Source organism: Dermacentor andersoni, chromosome 4 (assembly GCF_023375885.2).
Source record: "Dermacentor andersoni chromosome 4, qqDerAnde1_hic_scaffold, whole genome shotgun sequence".
Lineage (NCBI taxonomy): Eukaryota > Metazoa > Arthropoda > Arachnida > Ixodida > Ixodidae > Dermacentor > Dermacentor andersoni.
In genome coordinates this window covers 83,799,241-83,824,035 of record NC_092817.1, presented here as the reverse complement: position 1 = coordinate 83,824,035, position 24,795 = coordinate 83,799,241, and the positions used below count along the sequence as shown (strand labels likewise).

Sequence of the window (24,795 nt, the reverse complement as noted above, 5' to 3'; positions counted from 1 at the left end):
ACAGTAGTTTCCTCCTGGCGATTTCGCTGGCGGTCTCGCAGAGATAATTGAGCGAGCCCTTGGGAACCCGCACCTGTGAATTAAACCTGAGGTTGTGGTGTTGGGTAACCTTTTTTTCTCTTGCGCTGATCAAACTGAGAGTACTTTTGCAACACCCGCACGGGGGCACATTTGGAAAACATTGGAAAAACATAAACATTTGAAGAAATCGACATTTAAAAGAAGGAACACAAAAAATTTAAAAAAATTAAGAAAATGGCTTGACGGCGCGTGGTGGGTTTCAACACCAGATACCGCAACACTGTGAAAGAAATGTTGGAAATGGGAAGAGAGAATGAGAGAAATCATTTTTCGCAGGAAGCGCTCACTTTGTTATTTTGTTTTATTTTAATTTTGCTGAACTTATTTTAGGAATCAGCGCAGCGGGCGTAACATAGCAACATTGCGCAGGCTCGTGGAGAGAGACGCAAAATCAAAGTGGTGTCAGCGTGAGGTCATCCTACATTTATGGTTGTACGAATTTCACGCGATAGTTTTTAGCTTCGTTTTGACAGTGTACGTGGACCAATTTTGTCGATTATTCGGGCCCTTTCTCGTCTTTTCTTGTTGTTCTTTTTTGGTATAAACATCGCATGGTTTCAAGAATAAGGGTAACTGTGCGCGCTACCCATGATTTTACGACATAGAAAAAGAAATAAAAGAGACCTCCGAGAATTCGGATTCTTGCTGTGTCGTCACCGTCACATTTACGAAGATACATGGTCGCTGCGGCTTCGCACGCTTGGTGCGGACGTGTAGCGCATTTCACAAATGACAACTTTGCGAGCGGGCGCGAAAAAATTTACACGTAAATTTCCTGTATATTCAAATTACAATCCGAGAGCTATCATGTCTGTAGGCTGTGTGTATTTCGTAGTTTACGATTTTTCTACGTGTTCTAGCTTGAGAAATCCAATTAGTTCAGTGAATTCCTTGCGTCACGTGAACGGCCTAAGTATGTGTAGTTCAAAAAAATCTTGCTGCAGATGCGACGTCGGACGCCGTTGCGGACGCCGAATTTTCTGCGACACGGACTCCTTAACGCTATCGCGTGAAAAGGCCTATATTATACAACAGGTTTAAAAAATATACCGATTTACTCTAGAAGGGCGCGACCAAATGCATGAGGTTAGCTATTGTATGAGGCAATTAGTCACACTTTTTCGTTGTATTTTGCTTAACTGCAAAATCAGTCAAGGTTAATGATCCGACTTCTGAAGTATTAACTTCAGATAAACTCTTCAAATTAGAATAATAATAATACTTTATTCCACAAAGTCACAAAAAAGCAGCGTACATAACAGGCCTGCCAAAGCCACACAGGGCTTGAGCGGAAGCGCTCAAGCCCTGTAGCCCTGTGTCCCTGAGCCCTGTATCAAGCCCTGTGTCCTGTGTCAAGACCTGTAGCCCTGAGCCCTCAAGCCCTCAAGCCCTGTGTAGAAAGCTGTAGCAAGCATAATTCAGCAGCTTCTCACTTCTTATTTGTTGCGTATTAATTTTTTTCTGCATAGTTTAGAGTGCGCGCCCCGTTCTATTCAAGCATTGTTGCCTCAAGCATTGTTGCCTCAAGCATTGTTGCCTCAAGCATTGTTGCCTCCAACATGCGCATAGCCTCTTGACAAACATGACGAGGCTGTCTCGTGCCTTGAATGCTTGAATGCGCACGACATCTATACTGAACATGGATGTGAAATTGCGTTGCGTAGTTGAAAATGGATGCAAAGAACAAAAACAAGAACATGGTCGCACACAAAAATGATGCATACTGTTCTGTATGTGTAATCGTGGTTTTCTTTTTTTTCGTTCGAGTCCAAGTTATAACTTCGCAGCGCAACCTCCTCACATCCGCGAGCAGGAATTTTGACCGTAGTCTTCACACAGCCTTTCAAGGCGCTGCTCACCGCAATGAGCCGCGTCATGTGATTCCCAACAACATGGTCTGCTCAAATGTTGGACAGCCTAGTGAATTCTGTGAGAATCTGCAAGGTGTGTGGCAGAATTCATCAAGGAAACAGTTGGCATCCTTTTGAATGTTCCATAAATCTTCAGAAAAAGAAAACAGAAGGAACATAGGAGTACCGCAGAAACACTTTCGCGGTTAACGACAGAAAAAGGAAATCGTCTTAACTGGTTGATCGAACCAACGGTAGACCACCACCTTCGGAGGGTGGTTGATCTGTCGAATGACTTTGCCACTTAACTCTTAGACTTTAGGGCGAGAGCAAGTCATCTGACAAAACCAAGCGCTGGGCTACTGATTGTCGGTAGAGATTACCTCTTAAACCTGTAGTTCGCGCGACGGATCACTGATCCAATCCGCGAAAGACCATGACGCGGCTAAATGCTGCCGAAGAAATAACTAGCCGCTATAGCAGCACTATTCGTTGCGGCCGACTCACTTTATGCTCTTCTGCGGACTGAATCATCGATACGCCTAATCATGGGAATCTAGCTTAGAAGGCAGTCACCCGGCTTTCATCGCCGGACCAGGACGAATTTTCTCTTGTGCTGCAAATGCTTTCTTCCTGAATAACTCGTGTGGGCTTCGTCTGGAGCTTCCGATTATAAATTGAGCTGGATGGCAACGTTCTCTTTCTCTGCGTTTTAAAAACGCGCAAAGTGTGAGGTACAAATTGCCGTTAGATAGGTTCAGCGTCGTCTGCGACTTTCACAAAGAGTGCCGAAGAAGCAAACTACAACGCATATGCGTTGCCAGGTTCGGCCATGTTTGAGTGGCACAGGAGAGATTTGCACTCTCGGACACTAAGGTTTAGACCGGAAACAAACAGGTTTAGCCGTCACCTATACGTAGCGACGACGCACCGAATTGCGAGTTACTGCTGAAAATAGTGTTTTGCAACGTCAGTATATTCTCACTCTTCGACAATAACAAAGAGAAATTTCCAGAAGGTACGTTCAGTTTGAATTTTTGTCTACATTAAGTGTATGCTTTGCCACGTGGCTTAATGTAAAAATGTATTAGTATGTGAAGATGGGGGCCCGTTTCATGCATGACTAATCATGTGCATTGTTCATAAGCCACCGTTGATAGTCTTCTGGTTGATCAACCCTTAATTTCACATCCCTCAGTAACTTTTCGCTCACCGCCTTTGTTCCAGGGCACGTTCAAATTACAGGGCGGGCTTCCGCTGCAGATGCAGGAGCGGGAAGCACTTCGAACACTGGTCATTGTCTTCACGTGGCCAACCCCACGTACAAGTGTTGGCTGGTGTAACTCCGGCCCGAAGTCTCCGCAGAGAGTCTTCCTCCTGTCTAGAATGATTGCGGGGCCGGAAGCAGTACGCAGCGAGGGTTGGGGGGGGGGGGGGGGAAGGGGAGTAGAATTTCTCGTATCTATGTCGGTTTCACTGCCGTTTCACCAACGTCAATACTTTTCACATTATTTATGTTCTTGTTTGCTGCTGTCTGGAGAGGCAGTTGCTCGACGTCATAACGAGAACAAAAGCACAGGATGTGTTCGATATTTTCTTCGATGCCGCAGGAGTCGCACGTAAGTGTGTCTGACATTCCGATGCGGAAGAAATGCGCTTTCGTGAATGCAACCCCAATCCAGAAGCGGCGTGACAACGTTCCATTGGAGTGCGAAATTGTTGATGGCAGTCGCAGCTGTAGCGAAGGATCAAGTTTATGTAGGCGACACTTCGAGAAACTAGGAGACGACCAATGAGCGTACGTGATAGTCCGAGACAGGAAATAAAGTTTCAAGACCGTTTTCTGAAGACACGACTCCTGTACCACGGCTGTGGGCGTCGCAGGCGCAGAAAGCAATGAAGGCGTTGTTAAAGTATATGAGGCCAAGAGGCCTCTGCGACCGTTTGTTGACTTGATGTACTCTTTCGAGTGTGCGGGCGACTGATTCTCTCTCACCATTCCCTTCTTTCACTCGTTTTACCCCATTATTACTTTTCCCAGTGCAGGGTAGCAAACTGGACATGCGTCTGGTTGACATGCGTCTGCTTAACGTGCCTTCCTTTCCTTCGACCCATCAATCTCTACATATACTCTTGATTCGCTTATTGTGCGCTACGTAGGGTGGTTTAACGTGCACCGCTAATATAGGCTTTGTTTTTGTTTTCTTCATCTATCTATCTATCTATCTATCTATCTATCTATCTATCTATCTATCTATCTATCTATCTATCTATCTATCTATCTATCTATCTATCTATCTATCTATCTATCTATCTATCTAATCTTTGCTTTTTTATATTCCCCTGTTCCAAGAATGGGGGCAACCGTTTACTTGTGGTAGTAGTTGCTTGTTAGCTCTTTACAGTGTTTCCTATTCTTGACCGTTTGAATTCCTCATCACCAAGTAATGGTAATGCCTTCTCGATCAAGGGATACTTTATGAGCGATACTGGCCTGCGTACAGGAGACCAACCGTGGACTTTCTCTCCTTCGCAGCTATCATCGTAGTGAACAACAATGGAGTTACCATACGTCAATATATGTTCACTGATGCTTCGTTTACTTATCGACCCTCTCCTAGACTACAAGCGTGCCCCTTTGGGCGCAGCCGCAGCACTTCCACTCCAGGAGCCACGTACTACCCAGATCCCGGTGCCCGGCTCTGCCGACGGAGCTCGGTATTCATCAATCATAGCGGCGCTCGCGTTTAGTCGTCTGTAAATGCAGCCGGCGGCAAAATTCCGAAATGTCCTCCTCCGTCAAGCTGCCGAGGGTAGTATAACCCTTGCGGCCTTGTTCTCCTGGTCCTCCCGGTGCATTTTCTCTGATCCCTTCCCCACAGCCACCGCCCGTTCCACGTTCTTCTCCTCTCTATATTATTTCTTTTTTTTTTTCGTCGTTCGAGCTTCTGCAACGTCGTACACTTTACAGACGAACGCGGACGTCCAGTTCAGCGCCCAAGGATTGCCGAATATATACGACACCCCCGTCAGTGTTGCCAGAGGCACGTGGGAGAGATTTTCGCGGGCTGCAGAGAGAAAAAAATATATTTGTACACGCGGCAAACAGTTGAGGGGGAATCGAGAACAAAACGTGTTTGGTTTGGTGGAGACAAAGGGCTCAATAAATTTAACTCTCTCGCCGCCGCTGCGTCCTGCGCCCCCTCTCCCAGCCACTCCCTTCATCTCTCCTGTGTTGTTCCCTCCTTGTTTATGTAAGCGACAGACGCGAGATGAGAGATAGCAGACGGCAGCAAAACGCCGCGACGAGACGCCTGTTCTTGCGCGCACGCGTAAGCCTCCTCGCTCGGCGTTTATGAAATTGCCATTCGTCTTTCTTTGTTCTCTCTCTCTCATTCTCCTTGTTTCTCGCCCTTTCTCACGATTCCAAAGATCTTCAAGCGCTCCCTGCGGCATTGAAAAAAAGAATACATATATGGAAACGCGCTAACACTGTTACTGCTTCGAGCCTCTGTCGGAGACAAGGCTCCAGCAGGCTCAATGTTGTTGCCGCCCACACTTTTCCTTTTGAGTTCTTTTGTGTCTTCTTTACAAAGTTGACGTTATCTTGAATGTTACACTGTTATGATACTATATATAAAAAGGAGAAGAAAAGGCCTTGGGGAAAACTGGCGTTGAGAGACGTGAGAATAAGTACAGCGCCCTCAGGCCACAGAGCTCACCGCTGCTCGCCCTGCTCCTGCTCAGAAACGGCGGAGGCACGAATGATAATGTCAATATTTCCTAACTGGTTGCCTTTTTTTTCTACTTTCTCTTTGTCTTTCTTCCTTTCTCTCTTTCTTGCTTTCTTTTTGATCTTTCCTTTCTCTTCTTTCTTTCCTTGTTGCTTTTTGTGTTGTTGTCTTGCTGCTAACAGCGTTTGTCCACATTGAAATTAGCATGCTACACCACAGGCCACATTGAAACATCCAGCAGTCCGTGCCAGTGAAAGAGGCGAACAGAAATAAGCATTCCTAAAGGAGTATCTTACGGTGCAGTTATTTTTGTTAAATTGCTTGCTGATACTCTTAACATGAACATACGTATATATATATATATATATATATATATATATATATATATATATATATATATATATATATATATATATATATATATAAAGTGGAACGATATTAGTGGGTCATCCTCTCCAGCGCTTTTGCTCGTGAATGCCGCTCGTGCTGAGAGTCCGTGCCCTGCGCTAGCTGTCGGTCCCAAACGTCGGTGACTAATAAACGACTTTGCAAGTGGTGGAGGTTCCTTCGACCTACAACGTCAACCTTGGAGCTTCGACCCCGTACCTATGCTCAACCATGCCTGAAGACGCATCGCAGCAAACGTCTCCTCAGACGGTTCTGTGCTCTGATGTGCCTCGCCATAGGGACCGTGCCATTTTGTCGTCCGACCGACGTCGAGGACTGGCTAGCGACGTATGAAAATCTGCTAGCCGCCTGGTTAGCTCAGATGGTAGAGCGGCTGCCCTGGAATAGCGGTGGTCCCGGGTTCGAGTCCCGGACCAGGACGAATTTTTATTCAACTATGAGGCTTTTCTTTCGAGGAACCTGTATGGGTTTCCTTTGTAGCAATTGCTACAAACGGGTGGATGTCTGATCTTTCCTTTATTCACGCACACACACACACATATATATATATATATATATATATATATATATATATATATATATATATACATATATATATATATATATATATATATATATATCAATACTTATACACACGAAGTGAAAACTAGCTTTACTTGCACTAGTTGCGATGTGATTTATATGCTTGAATGTTCCTTCTGTAAGAAACAACAACATATCGGTGAAACGGGACAAGCAACAAGCAGTGAAGGTCAGGTTGAACGGACATCGCGCGGACACAGCTAAAAAGGCTTCCCGAAGCCGTCGCCGAGCATTTCAACCGACCAGGTCAAAATTTTGATGAACCTAAACTCTACATCCCATAGTCAAATTTCCATTCTGCGCGAGAAAGAAAATACAGAGAATCATACCTCATCCATAAGTTAAAACATTGCAACCAATAGGCACAAACATTGCAAAGGGAGCTTTAGAATTTGCTATGCTAAATTTCGCAGTGACATAAAGGATACGACACCGAGCTCGTGAGAAAAAAAAATTGCATTTCAAAGGGAGAATGGGTAGAAGTTAATGGTGCGGAATGCACCTTTTTGAAGACGCAGTAAAGGCGATAAGTGCGTTACATATGTAAGTCCCCAAGATTCAATGCAATGTGAGAGTGGCAGAACAAAAAGTATAAAGATCTAAGCACGGAAGAGAGAAAATACTGCTTGTCTTTTATGAGAGTGTGGCATCCAATTGCTAATTTCTTACATTGTTTACGAGATCCTTCCAATGTAAATGGTTGTCGAAAAGAACCCCTAAGTATTTAAACAAAAGCACCTGCTGAATTAAGGTGGCGTCTAGCAAGAGAGAAATTAAACGGTAGTCTGCAGTGTCTTTTGTCTAGAATGAAAAACGACATGTTTTTTCGACGTGCAGCGTCAATCGCGTACCTGGAAACCAGGAAGACGGAGCTGATAGCTCGATCATTATACTGTACTGTAGTGTTATAGGCGTCCTACCGGTAAATGTAAGTGTCGCGCCATCTGCATACATCAGAATTTCTGAAAAGTGCAGTGCCCGAGGAATATTATTTATGCAAAGAAAAAGTAATAAAGGACCCAGAACGGATGCCTGTGGCACACCGCATGATATACGTTTAGGTTCCGATACGAAATCATTAATTACCACAAATAGTACACGAAGCGAAAAATAATTAGAACAGAATTTCAGTACTTTATCAGGTTAGCCATAGCCTTCTAATCTGCGCAGTAGTATAGTGCGGTAAACTGTGTCGTATGCCTTCTTGATGTCCAAAAACAACACAGCTGCAATTTCATTTTGGTGTATAGTAGAATTAATGTGCTGTGAAAGGCCTAATACTTCTGCAGATGTTTACTTGTTTGAAGAAAAGCCATGTTGTTGTGGAACAATAATATTAATTTCGTTAATAAATTTCTTTAGTTGTTGTGCTACTAGTTTTTCAAAAAGGGCGTTCATGACAATACCGATAAGGCCTACTGCCATACTCTGTTCGTTGTGATCTCGAGATTTGTATATGGGAACAACTTTAGCAATTTTAGTATATCTGAATAGGAACTATTCTCTATGGAATGAATAAAGAGGTGGCATAAGTTCACGCAAAGAGTATCGATACTTTCCTTAAGTACTATTGTCTGGATGGAATCATGACCGGTTGCTTTATTCACCGACATTGTGGTGACAACGGATTTTATCTCATCGATGGAAATGACATGAAACTAGAATCTACTGCCGACAGCGATGTGTACAATACCAGTAGCTGTCAGCGATAAAACATTTTAGCGAGGTTTAAACCTACATTGAAGAAAAAAAAATTTAAAATCGTTGGCTATATATTATATTATTGGGCTTTACGTGCCAAAACCACTTTCTGATTATGAGGCACGCCGTAGTGGAGGACTCCGGAAATTTAGACCACCTGGGGTTCTTTAACGTGCACCTAAATCTAAGTACCGCGGGTGTTTTCGCATTTCGCCCCCATCGAAATGCGGCCGCCGTGGCCGGGATTTCATCCCGCGACCTCGTGCTCAGCAGTCCACCATAGCCACTGAGCAACCACGGCATGTAAATCGTTGGCCACCCGCGGGGAGATGCTACTAGGGGTTACTCGCCTCTCTTAGTTTAATCCAGTTGTATCCGTCACAGTCTTCCACTGTTGTCTTGTATCGCTTTTGTTTCATGTGATAAGCCTAGTGACGTATTCCTTCTATAATTTTCTCAACGTTGCAACAGATTTATTCCTGTAATACTTAAGCTGGGCATCATATTATTGGTTCGCTCTGTCCTTTTTTCCATTTATTGTCGCTCGCATAGTCTACGTGGACAAATTGATTTGGATACCTTGGATACAGAGGCAACCCACCAGCCCACAGCAACAACAGAAATATAGGACAGTGGTCCTCAATGACATCACATAAAAAGATGTCTTGAACGAACACTATATGGTCTATTAAAGATGCAAGTTGACTGGTCGTTCGTCTGGAAGTCGTGGCAACATTTCTATGGTTGAATGACTGGAGAATAAATACATAACCATTGCAATAATTACCAATAAATCAATAATAAAATCACCAGAGATAGTATGGGACCATTTTGTATTGTGAGCGGAAGCAAAATAGCCTCCATTTCTGCAATAATTTCGCAAGGAGGCGCCTTTGATTTCTATATCGTTCTTTATACTGTATTGCTCTAGGTCTACTACGTCTCTCCTCAGTTCTTTCAAGCCATTTAATGGCGACTGTTTTCTTTTCCAAGTTCCCGATTTTCAGCTTTGACACAGACAACGCCTTTCCTTAGAGTCAACACTTTGGCCTTGAATTGCTCAGACTTCTCGTTCATAACATCCATTGATGCCTTCACATTTCCTAGTTATCTTACCATAAACCCTTTTAAATCCTTTTTCAGTTCTTGATGCGCAACAGTGAACCCATCTGCTAGGTCAGCAGAGGCTTTTCCCAACCCTTTTCAGTAGGCGGTACCTTGTCTCCCATATTGATAGCACAGAAGCACGCACACTTGGAGCAAACCACAAGCTAGAAGAGAGTTCTTACGAAGGTTTTAGTCTCGGTATGTAGCGCGAAGGGACACAGACGAAGACTAGAAGAAGGCAGGACGAGCGCTATCCTGTCTTCTAGTCTTCGTCTGCGTCCTTTCGCGCTACAAACAAATAATATGTTGCCGTACCAACTCACCCACCTGTCCATCCTTTTACAAGGTTTTATGAAAGAACACACCTGCTTGGAAGCAGATCAATAAGTAGGTGAATGGCTGTTAAATCCCAGCAGCTACCTGGTTTGCTCCAAAGTGATGCCCGTCCGCCGTCGATTCTGCTTTTTATAAGAGCAGCATGACGTCACAGGTCAGTACCACACAGGCGTGGTTCGCTGCCGGCTCGGGCCAATAGCACTGACACATGCCGCCATTTGTGAACTTTAGCATGCAAAAATGGTGTATCTGGAGCCAACGTCGGTATGGTCACCAATCACTTGGCCGCAAGAAAAACTTCGTCGAAGCCAAGCAATACGTAGATGAATGGTTGTTGAATCCCAGCGGCTGTTCTGGTTTGCTCCAAAGTAGGTGCGCGTCATCCCGTCCTTTTTGTGGTCGTTCCCTCTGCGCTATACAAAACGGAGCCAGAGAGGGAGAGTGCTAAACGGAGAAAGGTAAGGAGTTCAAGAGGCGGAGTCCAAACACACAATTTGCATGCCTTTAACGGGGGTTGATGGGCAATGAGTACAGAAGAATAAAAAGCGGCAGAGCGTGAACACAGCGTGCACACAAGAAGATGAGCAAGGATGTGGTTTTGAATGCGCGCAGGCCTGACTGACATTGTGCAGTAGGCCTCAAATCTTGAAGTGCGCAGACAAATGCCTAGATGCAGACGTTTTCCTCGTGCACATGCTACACCTGCTTTGAGCATAGCTGGAAAACTCCATTGCTCGGCCTCACTACGCTGCCAGAGTGAGCGTCATGACTCCAGATAAACATGATCCAGAAAATCGCCCTAATGGTCTTTAATATATCACACGCTCCTCTCTTGCACCCGGGAGGTCAATTTAGAGTATGTTTTGATGCGAGAAGTGTGGTGTTTTTCATTACCCATTGACTCTTTGAGGCCATACCTATGAAAATAAAGGCTTGTATTTAGTGATTGCTCGAGATGCTGATCGTCTGGCAGCCTTCGCGCGTGGCCTCTCCCATGCGTCCAGAAAGTACAAAAATGAAGAAGTGAACGTTTCCCACCTTACTCCCCAGTTGTCCTCAAAGCCTCATCGTAGTAGCATGTTTGTAACAGTATACATGTAAACACCGTAGCCGCAGCGTTAAATGAGAAAATTTTGCATATAAAACGTCACGGGACTACGAACACAAAACAGACGTACCTGGCTCGTTACTCTTAGCAAAGTTCTATAGGTGACACGGCGTTTTGAGAGAGAGAAAGAAGCAAAAAAGGAAAGGTAGGGATGTTAATCAAGGACGTCAATCGCAGAGGAATGTGTACTGCTTCTGCGTAGCCTCACTCTAGACAAGCAATACCTGGCTGTCCGGCGTGCCCGTGACCGGGTCAGTGGGCTAGACCTGCCGGTCCCGACATGGTACTAGCCGGGTGCGCGTCAAGTTCGCGTGCTCACCAGACCTACAATAAAGTTCACTCACTCATTCACTCACTCACTCACTCACTCACTCACTCACTCACTCACTCACTCACTCACTCACTCACTCACTCACTCACTCACTCACTCACTCACTCACTCACTCACTCACTCACTCACTCACTTGCTGTCACAAGCGCTCGTACAGTCCAGTAGCCTTCAAGAAGTGCAGCCTCGCTGATATCCCAACACTGCATAGCATTGCGTCCCTGTCGGTGCGCTTTGCAAATCGGTTTGAAAACGCCGGTACCTCGAAAACACGTCGAGAGTCTGCATATTGAAATATATAAGTTGAGAGGTCATGTCGTGAAAACATCGAACGTATTTAGTGAAAACATCGAACGCACGCCTTCAGCCTATCGAGTGCACGCTGAAGGTCCAATGAATAAATCGGAGTGAACAGTGAGACAGAAGGATACAATTTAGTGAAAAGGAAGCGTCTCATTTTCAGTGTAACTCAGTCTCTGTCCGCCACGTTATTTTCAGGCCAGGAGGCGGCCATGAAGCACCTCTCCATCAAGGAGCTGCTCCCGGGTACCGACCACTTCATGACGTACGAAGGGTCGCTCACCATGCCTGGCTGTCACGAGACGGTCACATGGATTGTCCTCAACAGGCCGATCTATATCACCAAGCAGCAGGTATATATGCACCCGCCTTCTCACACGCTGTCTGTTTTCCGCTGACTTCTCCACGCACGTTCGATTCCTTACTACCTATTTTCCTGCGTATAAAAGGCGCGCGTCGCTTCGTTGGAGAGCTGACAGAATACGTGGTCCACTCACCGCGGCAGCTAAGTTGCTATGGAATTGAGCTGCTCATTTCGTGGTCACGGGTTTGGTGTCGGCTGCGGCGGCCGCATTTTTGTGGGGACGAAAGGCAAGAACTCTCGTGTACTTATACTTAGGTGGACGTTAAAGAGCTCCAAGCGGTAAAAAATATAATGCGGAGTCGCCCACTACATTGTGATTCCGACCGTAATCAGATCGTGGCTTTGTCACGTAAAACCGTGGAATGTAAATTCGTTAAATTTATTCTATGATCCAACATGTCTTTCTTCCCATTCCTCTCTCACATTCTCGCGGCAAACCACAATTGCAGCACGCATAACGAATGACTTTTGGCGTCCTCGTCACTTGGCGGCACATTTAAATTGTAGCTAACGGCGACGAATTGTTATACTACGTTAGCTAGCTTTGAAGTTCCGGCGCTACTGAAACACGCGGTGACTCGGAGGCGCGTTAAACTGCGACTTCATAATCAAACTACACTGTAGCATAGTGTTTTATTCGATGCAACCCACTGCACATTTTTTCTTCTTGTGGAGCTCACACATTTTCATTTCACGACCAGTTGAACTGCTTCGTTCAAAACGAAACATCGTTTCTTGGCCGCAATCATTGCAACCTCTGCATAACCCTTGCACGCCTGCAACACAGGTTTCGTGGTATAAAAATTGCCTGACTTCTCCCGTTGTGCTTCTTTCTGTGGCAGAGGGCTCTATATACGCGGAAAAGTTTGCTCGCTACACGAAACGAAGAAGACAAAAAGAAGAAAAACGCGAGGTCACCTAAGCACTTCGCATGAGTTGTGAATGCGAAAGCATTAATGTCCAATCAAATACCGCTGCGTGGTCTTTCGAGCTTTGTGCTGCGATTGTTGTACCATAGCGGTACGCGCTGATCGAACCAGCGAGCAGCAGCAGCCTGCGGTGCCAACGCCGCATGCCATTGACGTCCTGCGCGACGAGAGGCCGAGGAAGCAGCAGCGGCCACCAAGGCCGGCAGGCGCACGTAGCAACTGAGCACAGTGTAGATAGATTAGATAGATAGATAGATAGATAGATAGATAGATAGATAGATAGATAGATAGATAGATAGATAGATAGATAGATAGATAGATAGATAGATAGATAGATAGATAGATAGATAGATAGATAGATAGATAGATAGATAGATAGATAGATAGATAGATGCGGACCGCGCGCCGGCTTCCGAGAGCGAGACGACGGCACCCGCACGCGCGCGTCACGCGACTGCCTCGCCAACGACAACCCTTCTCGCCGCGCGGCTACTCGTCGTCGTATCTGCTCCACTGAGGCGCGCTAGTGACGTGGCGTCGCGGCCAATGGGAATGTAGGTGCTGCTTCGCTGCTACAGACGCTGATTTTCTCGCTCAATGGGCCATTTGATGATTTCGCATAAAAATAAAATGCCCGTGCACAACGTGGCCTCAGTGGCCTTCCTTCTACCATTGCTGATTCCCACTCTTCGTATAACTCCGCGTACGCGTCGACGGCGAATCGGAGCTCGCCGTGTAGCGGCAACACAACTAAAATGTACCAGGCGCGCGCAGGCAGGAACAAGCGAAGGACTCACGCATATTAACAAAGGAGACCGCCTCGCGGCCGCCGCGCTCCTTGAAACAGGACGCCAGAGTAATTAGTCTCGCTGCCTCCAAGAGAACAAAAGCCCTCGCTAGTGCCCGGAATGAGCGGAGAAGGGGAAGATATCTTAACAGTGCCAACGCAGGAGGCAGCAGGTTGGGGGGCGAGGGGGGGCCTCCTCCGAAACAATGTTCCCACATCCGCCCCCCCCCCCCTTTTTTTTGCGCATTTTATTACATTTCTTTTCCTCGTCTCGCACAGCGCATCTCCTCGTCAGTCATGCGACCGACCCGTTCTTGGCGGTGTCGCTTTTTATTACATTGTGCGAGCAAGCGCGTCGAGCATTATTTCTTCCATCTCCGCGTTTGCACGCGGTAGCCTGTCTTACGGGTTAGGCTTTTCCTTCTTTTTTATTTCTCTCTCTCCCTCTATCCCTCTCCTTTTCTTGCCGCTGTAGCGCACGTCGGGTCTCGTTCATATGCATGCGTGCCCGAACCGTGTAAGCCAATATCCGCCTGCGCGCAGCCTGTTAGGCTTATGTATATGCGCCGGCGGGAAGCGCGGCAAAATGCACGTAGCTGTCTTCTCGGCTTTCTTGGCAAGGCCAGTGGGGATAAAGGGAACGGTTTGCGCTGTGTGTGTGCTCACGCGGAACTGATTTCGGTTAAAAACATAACTGCCCTCCCATTCCTGAACAGCAGCTCGCTCCAGCCTTATCTTTCTCCCTCCCCCCTCCCCCCAATCTCTTTCCCGCGGAATTGGCACTAGCGTAGCTTGTGGGCATGCAAAGAAGAAGGCAGGGAAATGCTGCCCTCATTTATGCCAAAAACAACCAGGCAAATGCTTTCCTGTCGTGTAATGTATGGCACGCTGTGTACTGTTTCCGGCTTGTTTGTCTGCGAAGAATTTTCGTCTCACTTTTCTCTCTTTCCCCATAGCCCTCTCTCTCTGTCTCTCTCTCTCTTATCTGTGCTTTTGGTTGAAGCTTTCCTGACACGGGCTCACCACTTTCGTCTTCAAAGTTAGGAACGCCATGTCATCCTTAGCTTCCCGGAAAAAAAAATCATGCTAAGCAGAAGTCCTTGCTGGTGTAATAACATCTCTTACGACAGCAAGACTGCGGTCCTAGCAATCTTTATTTTACTTTTCCTTGTTTTTTTACCAATAAGTGTCCATGGCTTTCGCAAGATACCTTTTTTACTTTCGTGCCCGTTTTTAAATATTTAGTCACGAGCTGAGGAGCTAGTTTAATCCATTCTCTACTGGCCACTTTTCTTTTGCTCTGTCGTAAGCAGAAAAAAAAGAATACACAACGCTACCACACGGGCAGCTTTTCAGAAATCACGCAGACATAAACGCCGTTCTACATATTTAAATCAGCATAACTCAACAGGTTGGCAGTAAAACAAAAGGCTCTCGAACCGTATGGAACGTTAATCACCAGAGAGAAAAAAAAAGGTAGCAAAGTTCGGAAAGGTGTGACAGCGGGCTGTCACGTGTCTCTTTTGTGACTGCTCTTACTGAAAAAAAAATATCGTAGAGAGAAAGACAGCTCAATTATTCTTTGGCGCCGCTTTGAATCTGATACGCGGTTCATTTTCACCCTTATCCTTGTGCGTCACTTCTTTCTAAGACAAAAAAGCCTCTTGATTTAGGAATTGGAAGGCGCAAATGGGTCGAGCGTATATCTTACTTGTTCTGCAGCTGCCATTTCCGACGATTTTTGACGTCACGGATAAAGAGTGAAGGAATAGTGAAGCCATAAACACGCGCAGCGTACCTTAGCCACGTGATCCCCCAATTCGCCTTCTTTCAGGCGCTGTAAATCACGAGGATTTCCTTAGATGTGACTGGGGCGACGCGCCACGTCGCATTCACCGCGTCTCTCATTTAGTAATAGAAACCCGCTTCAATCGAAAACGAAGATTTTTGTCTTGCGACGAGCGCAGGAACAATATTTTCTTCGTCTTTCCAAATCCACCTTTATAGAAAAGGAGTCGACGTTGGAGTTTCAGTGTTGTAAATGTTATTTAAACGCCAAGAAAGAAAAAGAAACCTTCCCAAATATGCGCTTCGTCGGTATCGACCGCTTGAATGGCACGATGGATATTCGAAGGCGAATGTCTGTAATTTTTTTTTAATATCAAGTGAACCGCAAACCGATGAAACTGAGAGAGACAGCTACTAAGGTAGAGGTGCTGACGTTGCCCGGATTACTACCCAGCACTCTTAATACGGAAAATTTTATTACTATGAAGCGTGGTGTAAGAACACAAACTCGAGTGAGCCGAATGAGCGAAACCGAGTGAGCCATGGGCCAACGAGGCGAAGATAAGTTTCCTCATTGAAACGTTGACGTCAGGGACATTCCTTGTTCGACCATTGCTGACAAAATTTGATGAAGGGGCCCGCCTTCACACATAATTTGAACCGCCGCCGTTTTACCTCGAATAATGGCTACGACCGCGGGGATCTCTCTTACGTATTGGTTATTTTCATCTAGCCTAGAGGAAACATAAGTCTTAGTAAAGTTTAGAGGGTCTGTATAGCATTGCTTCATAGACATTCCTGTTTGAAGAAGTCCTTGGGGTCATGGCCAATCAGCGCCATGCAAAAGTGCGCTCTAAAGCTTATCAAACATGTATGGTAGAGCGGCTGCCCCGGAAAGGCGGTGGTCCCGGGTTGGAGTCCCGGACCAGGACGAATTTTTCTTCAACTGTGAGGCTTTTCTTTCGAGGAACCCGTATAGGTTTCCTTTGTAGCAATTGCTACGAACGGGTGGATGTCTGATTTTCCCTTTATTCATTACTTCTCTCCACCTTGCGGGTTTCCGCAGAACTACTACGTCAAACTCTTGCCTTTGCTTCGTGTTGTCGACAAATTCGACTTCGCCCTGCCATCTGCTAGCCGCCTGGTTAGCTCAGATGGTAGAGCGGCTGCCCCGGAAAGGCGGTGGTCCCGGGTTCGAGTCCCGGACCAGGACGAATTTTTCTTCAACTGTGAGGCTTTTCTTTCGAGGAAACCGTATGCGTTTCCTTTGTAGCAATTGCTACGAACGGGTGGATGTCTGATTTTCCCTTTATTCATGTATGCAGAACAGTTGCATTGTTAGACGCTAATGGTAGATTCACACGCACCATACGACTGTCTTTTCTGTAAAAAAAAGGAATTTTGTTTATAAGAGTGTTTCATTTTTTAATTTATTTAATTTTTGACGTTGCAAGCGCGTTTACGAAACTCGTAAATCGACTCGCGCTCCCATACAATTGTAACAGAGAGTGATAGAAAAAAAGATTGGCAGTTTCGAAATCTCGCCTTCAACAATTTAAGACCTTTTGTCGCTGTCAGTCTCCACAAAACTGTCATTGATCTTCAAAGAAAAAAAAAGAGAGAGAGAGAATAAAATCATCAACATTCCAGATAATTGTGCCCCCCACTTCAAAGCTCCCTGAGGAATACACAGTTTCAAACTGCCGCTCTTCCTTTCCCGCAGCTGTCGCTATTAATTTCTCAAGGTTCCTCTCAGATTACACGCCAGTGCAAACACGTCAACGGAGTATAACTCCAACGCCAGACGGATACAGCAGCGAGAAATGGCTGACCGAGTTGCCGAAAAAAAATGTTTAATGTCGCCTGCCGCAAGTTCGCGCCATGGAGCGCTCGCACCAATCTTGATTTCGCAAAGGGCCGCTTGCGGTACGCAACGGCGCGCATATCTCGCGCTTTTGTTCGGAGACAAATTTCGTGTCGTCTTGTAGCTGCTGTCCCAGCCCTGCGGCGGGGGCCCTCACGCAGCGTGCGATGGTGCAATGTGAGAAGGATTCAATTAGAAAATTTTGAAGCTTGTCTCCTTATTTGCCGCAGGAAGCAAATAAGGAGCTCCCCGCTCCCCATTTACACATACGTCTGTTAAAATCATAATCAAGAGGACAGAAAAACAAAAGACAAAGTGAAGGCGAAAGGCGTACAAAAAGAGTTTCACGACACTATGACGCGTGTTGCTCCAGCGACAGTCATTAAAAAAAAGGAGAAAAAGAAGTAAAAAGGAGTATTAAATGCTTCTTCCGAGAGATTCTCCAGAACACTATTTTGGGACCCAGCAATATGGGCTCTTGAGAAACGCCAAGGCAAGCTGAAATATAATTGAGTCCAGCCGCTATAACGACGAAAAAATCGCATTTTCATTATGAAAATATTTGCTGTCGCGACAATTCTATGCCCATACTTTTACCGACTCTCCTTTCTCTTGTTCTTTTTCAACGTCTTCACTGATTCTTCTTTTTTTTTCTTTTGCCTTTTTAAATCGACAAAAGAAAAGCGATTATGCCTTTTTTACCGTTAATGTCGTTGATTTTTTTCGCTTACTGGCATGGCGTACTAGAAAATTTCACTTTTGTGTCTTCAAGAAAAGAGTAATTATGTGGACGTTATATGAAACACAGATGTTCCGTTGATTTAAAACTGAACAGAGAGTGTAAGTCCAGGCTACCTCTAGCTTATACTTGTCTTCAGACATTAGAGGCACAGTGAACGTTTGACTTTTCTACTGCATTGTATTACCAGAAGATATACACGTGCGTTCGGAAATATTGGTCTGCACGTGATTAAATTCTCGTTCGCCTTTTGTGCCCGTGTTCATTAACAGTTTCAATCTGAATTATCGGAGGATTATGGCTTGTCAATGTTTCAATGTTGCATTTTGATTTCCATGCACGGAAATAATCAAGCGTACGCAGCTGCCCGATTTTCTCATGACGCAGCCAACTGCGTCATGAGAGAGCCGAGGCAGCGAAAGAAACTATGCGGGCTTGCGCTCAACCTAACATTAGATCGATGGAATTCATCCGACTTTACAAGCACACACCTCCATATTCTGGATCCCTAATTTGCAAACCCGTATTCCGCCTGACCTCCCACGATGTGACTGCGCCCTTCTAGCTTGTCTATAGCTTGGAGTAGCATTCTCACATGCGTGCTCCTTTACGATCGGATTGGCCAATAGCCCACTTTGTGACTTATGCGGGCGTATCGAAACGATCGTGCACCTTCCTTGCGAGTGCCCTCGCTTCAACCCGCAAAGAACAGCGCTCTCGGTCACGCTGGACCAACTGGACAAGCTCCCACTCACGGAAAGTGAAATTCTTGGAAATTGGCCTGTACGTACGTCAGCAAGAGTCGCTATAATGGCGTTGCCGCGTTATTTAAGAGGTACCGGACTATGTGACGAGTTGTCATTGTGCGCTGTAGGAAGTCGGCTGTATTGGTGGGACCATTGACGCTGTGTATGACTGTGCGGCACCTTCGCAGACTGTGTGACAGCGCCACGCAGATACAAATCTATGTTGCTGATTTTTTTTTATTTGGTTCTTTGTGTCTCATCTCTCGCAGTGCCTTCCCCCTTTCCCTACATGGTAGCCAACCGGATATATCCTCAGGTTAACGTCTCTGTCTTTCTATTGCTTTTCCTTCTCTCTATGTCTCCCTCTCTTGATTTACTTCAGCAGTTGCACAGAAAAGAGGCTTCATATCTTAGTTCACTGAGTCATCTGAAGTGTACGAGGGAGCGAGCGATAATCATTCTTAGTGAGTCGTTACAAGTTTAATGGTGAGAGGCGATTGACAAAGGCAGGGTCAGTCCGCGCCACATACGGTCACTGGTTAAGAGAGAGCTGTTACCCTATGGAACAATTACTGATGTTTTTAAGGCGAAAGACTTAGATGGCTCGCTGCAGTTGCTTATACCCGAAAAAATATCGACGTCTGGTCGAGTCATGCAAAAAAATATGAGTGGTGCAAAAAATATAATCATCAGCAATGGCTCATATTCTCGTAAGCAAGCTAAGATGCAATGGCTGAATATGAATGAAGAAACGAAAGAAAGGATGAAGGCAGGAATGAAAGACGTAACGAAAGAACGAAAGAAAGAATTAACAGAAGAACAAAGAAAGAAAGAACGAAAGATAGGAAGGAAGAAGAAAGACCGAAAGAAAGAAGGGAGGAAGGAAAAAAGTGGAAAAGGAAAGGAAGGGAGGTTAACCAGTTTAGCTTAACCGGTTTGCTACCCTACACATGGGAGCGGGATGGGGGGTGAAAAATGGGGAAGGGAGGGAGAGAGAGAGAGAGCACATAACACAGCACACACACATCGTCCGTTAGAGTCCATCACTCTGGCGTGGTACGTGATATCACTGTCACAGCCGTTTGTCCAATGCCGTCTCTTTCGAAAACCGAAGTAGTCCCTTCGTCGCCTTCAGCTGCGATGTCTTCTGTCGGCGGCACGTGAAAATCGTGTCGAGGGACAAGGGTCTAGTGTCAAGGTGCGCTAGAACGGATGCCAGGGACTGTCGCTGAACATTATATTCAGGATAGTCGCTCAGTATGTGTTCCAGCGTCTCCTCGCAAAGACAGGCATTGCAGAGAACGTTGTCGGCCATTCCAATGCGAAATGAGTAACATTTCGTGAAAGCCACCCCTAGCCATAAGCGATAAAGCAGAGTCGCCTCTCTTCGGCGGAGTCCCGTTGGCATACAGAGATGCACCAAAGAGGGCAGGTGGTATTGACGGTTGTTCCGGTTGGTCTGGCTGTTTGGTGTGCACCATAGAGAGAGCGTGATCTCCTGTGCAAGCACTCAAAGTCTGCTAGCTGCGTCGGATCGTGAAAGTGGTATGGCCTCTTCTTGTGCGTTTTCAAGAGCTCCCCGAGCGGCATTATCGGCGTCTTCGTTTCCCATGACGCCACAGTGACTTGGCAGCCACTGAAACGTCACGTGATGTCCTTTCTCCTGTGATGTATGGAGTAGGCATCTAATATCGAATACGAGCTGTTCGAATGGCCCGCGACGCAGAGCTGATAGCACAGATTGTAGGGCTGCATTTGAGTCGCTGAAGATTGACCATTGTCGAGGTGGCTCCCGATTGACGAAACAAAGTGCAGCGCGAAGAGCAGCTAGTTCAGCAGATGTCGATGTTGTTGGGTGGTCAGTCCTAAAGCTGATGGTAATAGCTCTTGCTGGGACAACCACAGCACCGGAAGAAGATTGGATGTTTGTGGAAGCATCAGTATAAATGTGTTAACTGTCCGCGTACTTGTCGTGCAGAAGAAGCAGAGATAGTTGTTTCAGCACAGGCGACGACAGTTCAGACTTTTTTCCAATTCCTGGTACACCGAGATGGACTGTGGGGTTGATAAGACACCAAGGGGGTATCGATGGTTTAGATGCAGCGGTGAAGCCCGAGGGAAGCTTGTCGTTGTACTTGACGATAGCGTTAGAGAATGATGCTTGGTGCCAGTCTGAAGGTAGTGTTGCAAGGTGGTGATAGGGGGCACGTGCAATATGTCTGATGTGTGTTCTCAGGGCTTCCACCGTAATGTGAGTTCGCATTGGATGGTCCCGAGCAATCGCAAGAGTTGCCTCTGTTGACGTGCATCTGGGGAAACCGAGGCAGACTCGGAGTGCTTGAGCTTGTGCTGCCGGTAGAACACGAATATTTGTCTTGCAGGTGTTGTTCAGTACAGGTACACTATATCTTAAAAAACCGAGAAAGAGAGCTCTGTAGAATTTAAGCATTGCGTCTACTGACATCCCCCACATCTTTCCTGTCAAGTATTTAAACAACTGGGAAGTTGCTGTCAGGTGCCGTTTCATATAGGCCACGTGCGGGCTCCAACAGAGGTCTCGGTCAATAATTGCATCAAGGAATATGTGGGTTCGGACATAGGAAATGGTCCGCCAATTAATTGAGATAAGATAAGGCATCATCAGTTTGCGAGTAAATGCCACTAGTGCGCATTTTTCTGGTGATATGCTGATACCCTGTTGACACAAGTAGTTCGCTGTCAAAGTGGCCGCTCTTTGAAGCCGCGCACGTATCTGAGGACGTCTGACTGCCGAAGCCCAGACGCAGATGTCGTCAGCGTATATTGAAATCTTGATGTTAGTTGGCAAGTATTCAGCAAGTCCAATAAGAGCAAGGTTGAATAGCGTCGGGCTGAGAGCACCGCCTTGAGGAACGCCCCTGCTGGTATAGCGTCGCGTAGTTGGGCCATCGTCAGTTAACACATAGAATGATCTTGCAGATAAGTAACTTGTAATCCACAAAAAGACTCGACCACCTAGGCCAACCGTCGCAAGAGCGTCGAGAATGGTATCATGTAATACGTTATCGTATGCCCCTTTCATATCTAAGAATCAAGCTGCAGATAAACGCTTACAGGACCTTTCGTGCTGGACATATGAAACGAGATCAACTACATTGTCGATGGAAGAGCGGTCCCGTCGTGAACCAGCCATGGAAATCGGATAGATCTTGTAGTATTCAAGGTACCATTCCAGGCGGCCAAGGATCATCCGTTCCATTATCTTTCCTACACAGCTGGCCAGCGCTATTGGGCGGTAAGAGGTGAGCTCCAGAGGGGGTTTGCCCTGCTTTAAGAGTGGCACCAGGCGGCTTACTTTCCATTCGTCAGGAACATTTCCCTCCTGCCATGAGGAGTTGTAAAGGCTCAACAATTCTATCCGTGCGGATTCACCGAGATAGCACAAGGCCCGGTATGATATACCATCCGGACCCGGAGATGATGAGCGCCTGCAGAGAGCTAGTGCCGCTTCGAGCTCCTCCATTGTAAAAGGAAGGTCCATGCGGCCATCGCGGGAATGGAGGACGTCAGCTCAGGCTGGAGGATCTGGACGAGTCGCTTGGTCTGCGATCTGCGCACAAAACTCTTCTGCGACATCGATGTCTTGCCGCCCTTGGAAAAGCGCTAGCGCTTTGAATGGAAAACGCCGCTCCGGAAGGCAACGCAGACCTTGCACCGTTTTCCAAATGTGAGACAGTGGCTTGCGGGGGTCGAGTGTCTGGCAAAACGTTGCCCAACGTTCCGACGCTAATCTATCCATACGACGCTGAATCTTCTTTTGCATCCTCTTGGCTGCCCTAAGGTCATGGATTGATCTTGTACGGCGATATCGACGTTCCGCCCGGCGACGAAGTGCTCGAAGTCGCTCTAATTCTATGTCGAAATCATTTCACATGGAAGAGATTGTCATCATGCAAGTGGCGTTTTGCATCGTAATTTTAATCGTTTGCTCTAACCCAGAGGGTAGGCCCTCGCGGCAGGCATCTTCCATCTCAGATTTGAAGTTGGCCCATTGAATCGTCCGAATGGTATTCCGTGGGCCTGATCTTGACGACAAGCCTTTGATGTTCAGATAGGTGGGAATGTGATCCCTCCCATCTGTCTCAATGTCTGGAAACCACTTCACACATCTGGCGAGAGAGCTGGAGACGAAAGCAAGGTCGAGGCAGCTGCCGTATGTCACGCCTCGAAGAAAAGTGGGGCTACGATCGTTCAAGAGAGTAAGGCCATAGTTGTAGGCGATGGTTGCTAATCTTCGTCCTCTTGCATCTGTCCTTGTACTTCCCATGCTGGATGGTGTGCATTGAAATCTCCTATGATTGACCCATGGGGCGGGACAAACACTCAAGATATCCGAAAATCTTTTGGTATCGAAATTGCTGGAAGGTGATATATACACGCCTATGAGAGTAAATAAGAGTTTGTTCTTTTTAACTGTGATGCATATATATTGATTGTCGTCGTGGGGTGCAATTCGTTGCAAAACATAGGTGAGTTCACGACGGACAAAAACGACGATTTTGCTCCATGCACCATTTCTTGATGACATGATAAATTCGTACCCTGACAGTCTTATTGGTTTCGACAAGTTGGGCTCACAAATGACGATGAGTGGAACACATTGGTGTACACGAACTGACGAAAATCTGAAATTCGTGATTTTATCCCTCTGGCGTTCCACTGGATGACGGACGCTGCCTTGACTTCTTTCAGGAAACATGGGGTATGGGTAGCCATCTTCCTAGTTGAGGGATGCAAGCACTGGGCTTAAGGTGTCCAGCACTTTAAGTGTGCTTCGAGCAGACGGTGTCCCCTTGTCCACTAAAAGCGCTCGAATGGCCTCCATGAGGGAACGTAGCACCGAGATGACTTGACGGTCTGTTTTAGGTGAATCATCCATGACTGGAGAAGGATCCGGTGGGTCCCCAACCTTCTGAGGTTCCTTAGCAAGGGACTGGCTCGGTAGAGTAGGCCATTCCTCCAAAGAAAGAGTCTTTCCTGCTTCCTTGGTGGAAGTGGTGGGCCTTTTCGCGGCGCGACTAACTGGCACTGCAGTGGAGTGGGTACTGTCACTTGGCACATGCGCCTTCTTCGAAACCGTACGATGGCGCCGACGCCGACGCCGACGCCGGACTACTTCGGCTGCCTCCCTGTGGGCTGAATTGTCTCTGGCCATTTGCTTGAGAACCACGCGCTCCCTCTTGATGCGGGGACAGTCTTTCGACGAGGCCGCGTGAGGGCCGCTACAGTTGCCGCACTTCAGGACCGTGGCACCGCAGGTCTGTTCTGCATGAGGTTCAGCGCAACGGGGACACAGTAGCGAGTTGGGACACACGCCCTTGATGTGTCCTAGCCTGAAACATTGATGGCCTTGAAGTGGGTTCTGGATGAATGGTCGAACCGGATGTCGGAACTGTCCGACTTTAACGTGGGATGGGATACAATCCCCCTCGAATATTACTTTTACGCAGCGCGTATTCCCAAGGCGGCACACTTGCGTAATGATCGTGCCCTCGTATGCCGGCTTGATGAGACTAGGTAAGTCATCATTGGGAATGGCAATGTCAATGTCGTAAATCACACTGGCTATGGATGTGTCGTCAATCGGGATAAAGGGACGCATTTCGATTACGCCTAGCTCCGTGATTTCTTGAAGTTTTCCAAGGGCACTCGCGTTGTACACGTCTATGGCGAGTATATTCTTGCGTGGATTGATTCTTATGTCTTTAATTTGATCCGGCACCGCACATTCCAGAAAAATGGATAGGGCTTGCCTGTTCAGCAATCGTAGGTTGCTTGACGGTTCTTCCGGCATAAAGATGATGACGTGTGGCCAGCGTGCAGGCCTTGACTTCATAGTCGTTGTGCTCGCAGGAGTTGACGGCGCTGTGTTGACGATTTTTCTCCTCGCCCTCTTACTCCGGACGGGTATGAAGCCGTCGTCGGATGAGTCGTCTTCCGACATAGAGTACAGCTCGGTGGCTTCGGTATCACTGGGGGAGTCAACTCGCTTCCTTGCGGTTGA

The 24,795-nt window shown here is 46.7% G+C and overlaps 1 protein-coding gene and 1 non-coding gene across 2 annotated transcripts in view; both read left to right on the top strand.

The window, feature by feature from the left end:
- Nucleotides 1–24,795, top strand: part of CARPB (Carbonic anhydrase-related protein B) — a 246,824-nt gene that overhangs the window by 212,077 nt on the left and 9,952 nt on the right. The window contains exon 7 of the mRNA XM_050183355.2: nt 11,734–11,888. Within this exon, the coding sequence (XP_050039312.1) occupies nt 11,734–11,888 (155 nt within the window). The remainder of the gene's footprint in view (nt 1–11,733; nt 11,889–24,795) is intronic.
- Nucleotides 6,420–6,494, top strand: TRNAP-UGG (transfer RNA proline (anticodon UGG)). The gene has a single exon. It is a non-coding gene; the product is annotated as a tRNA-Pro (tRNA).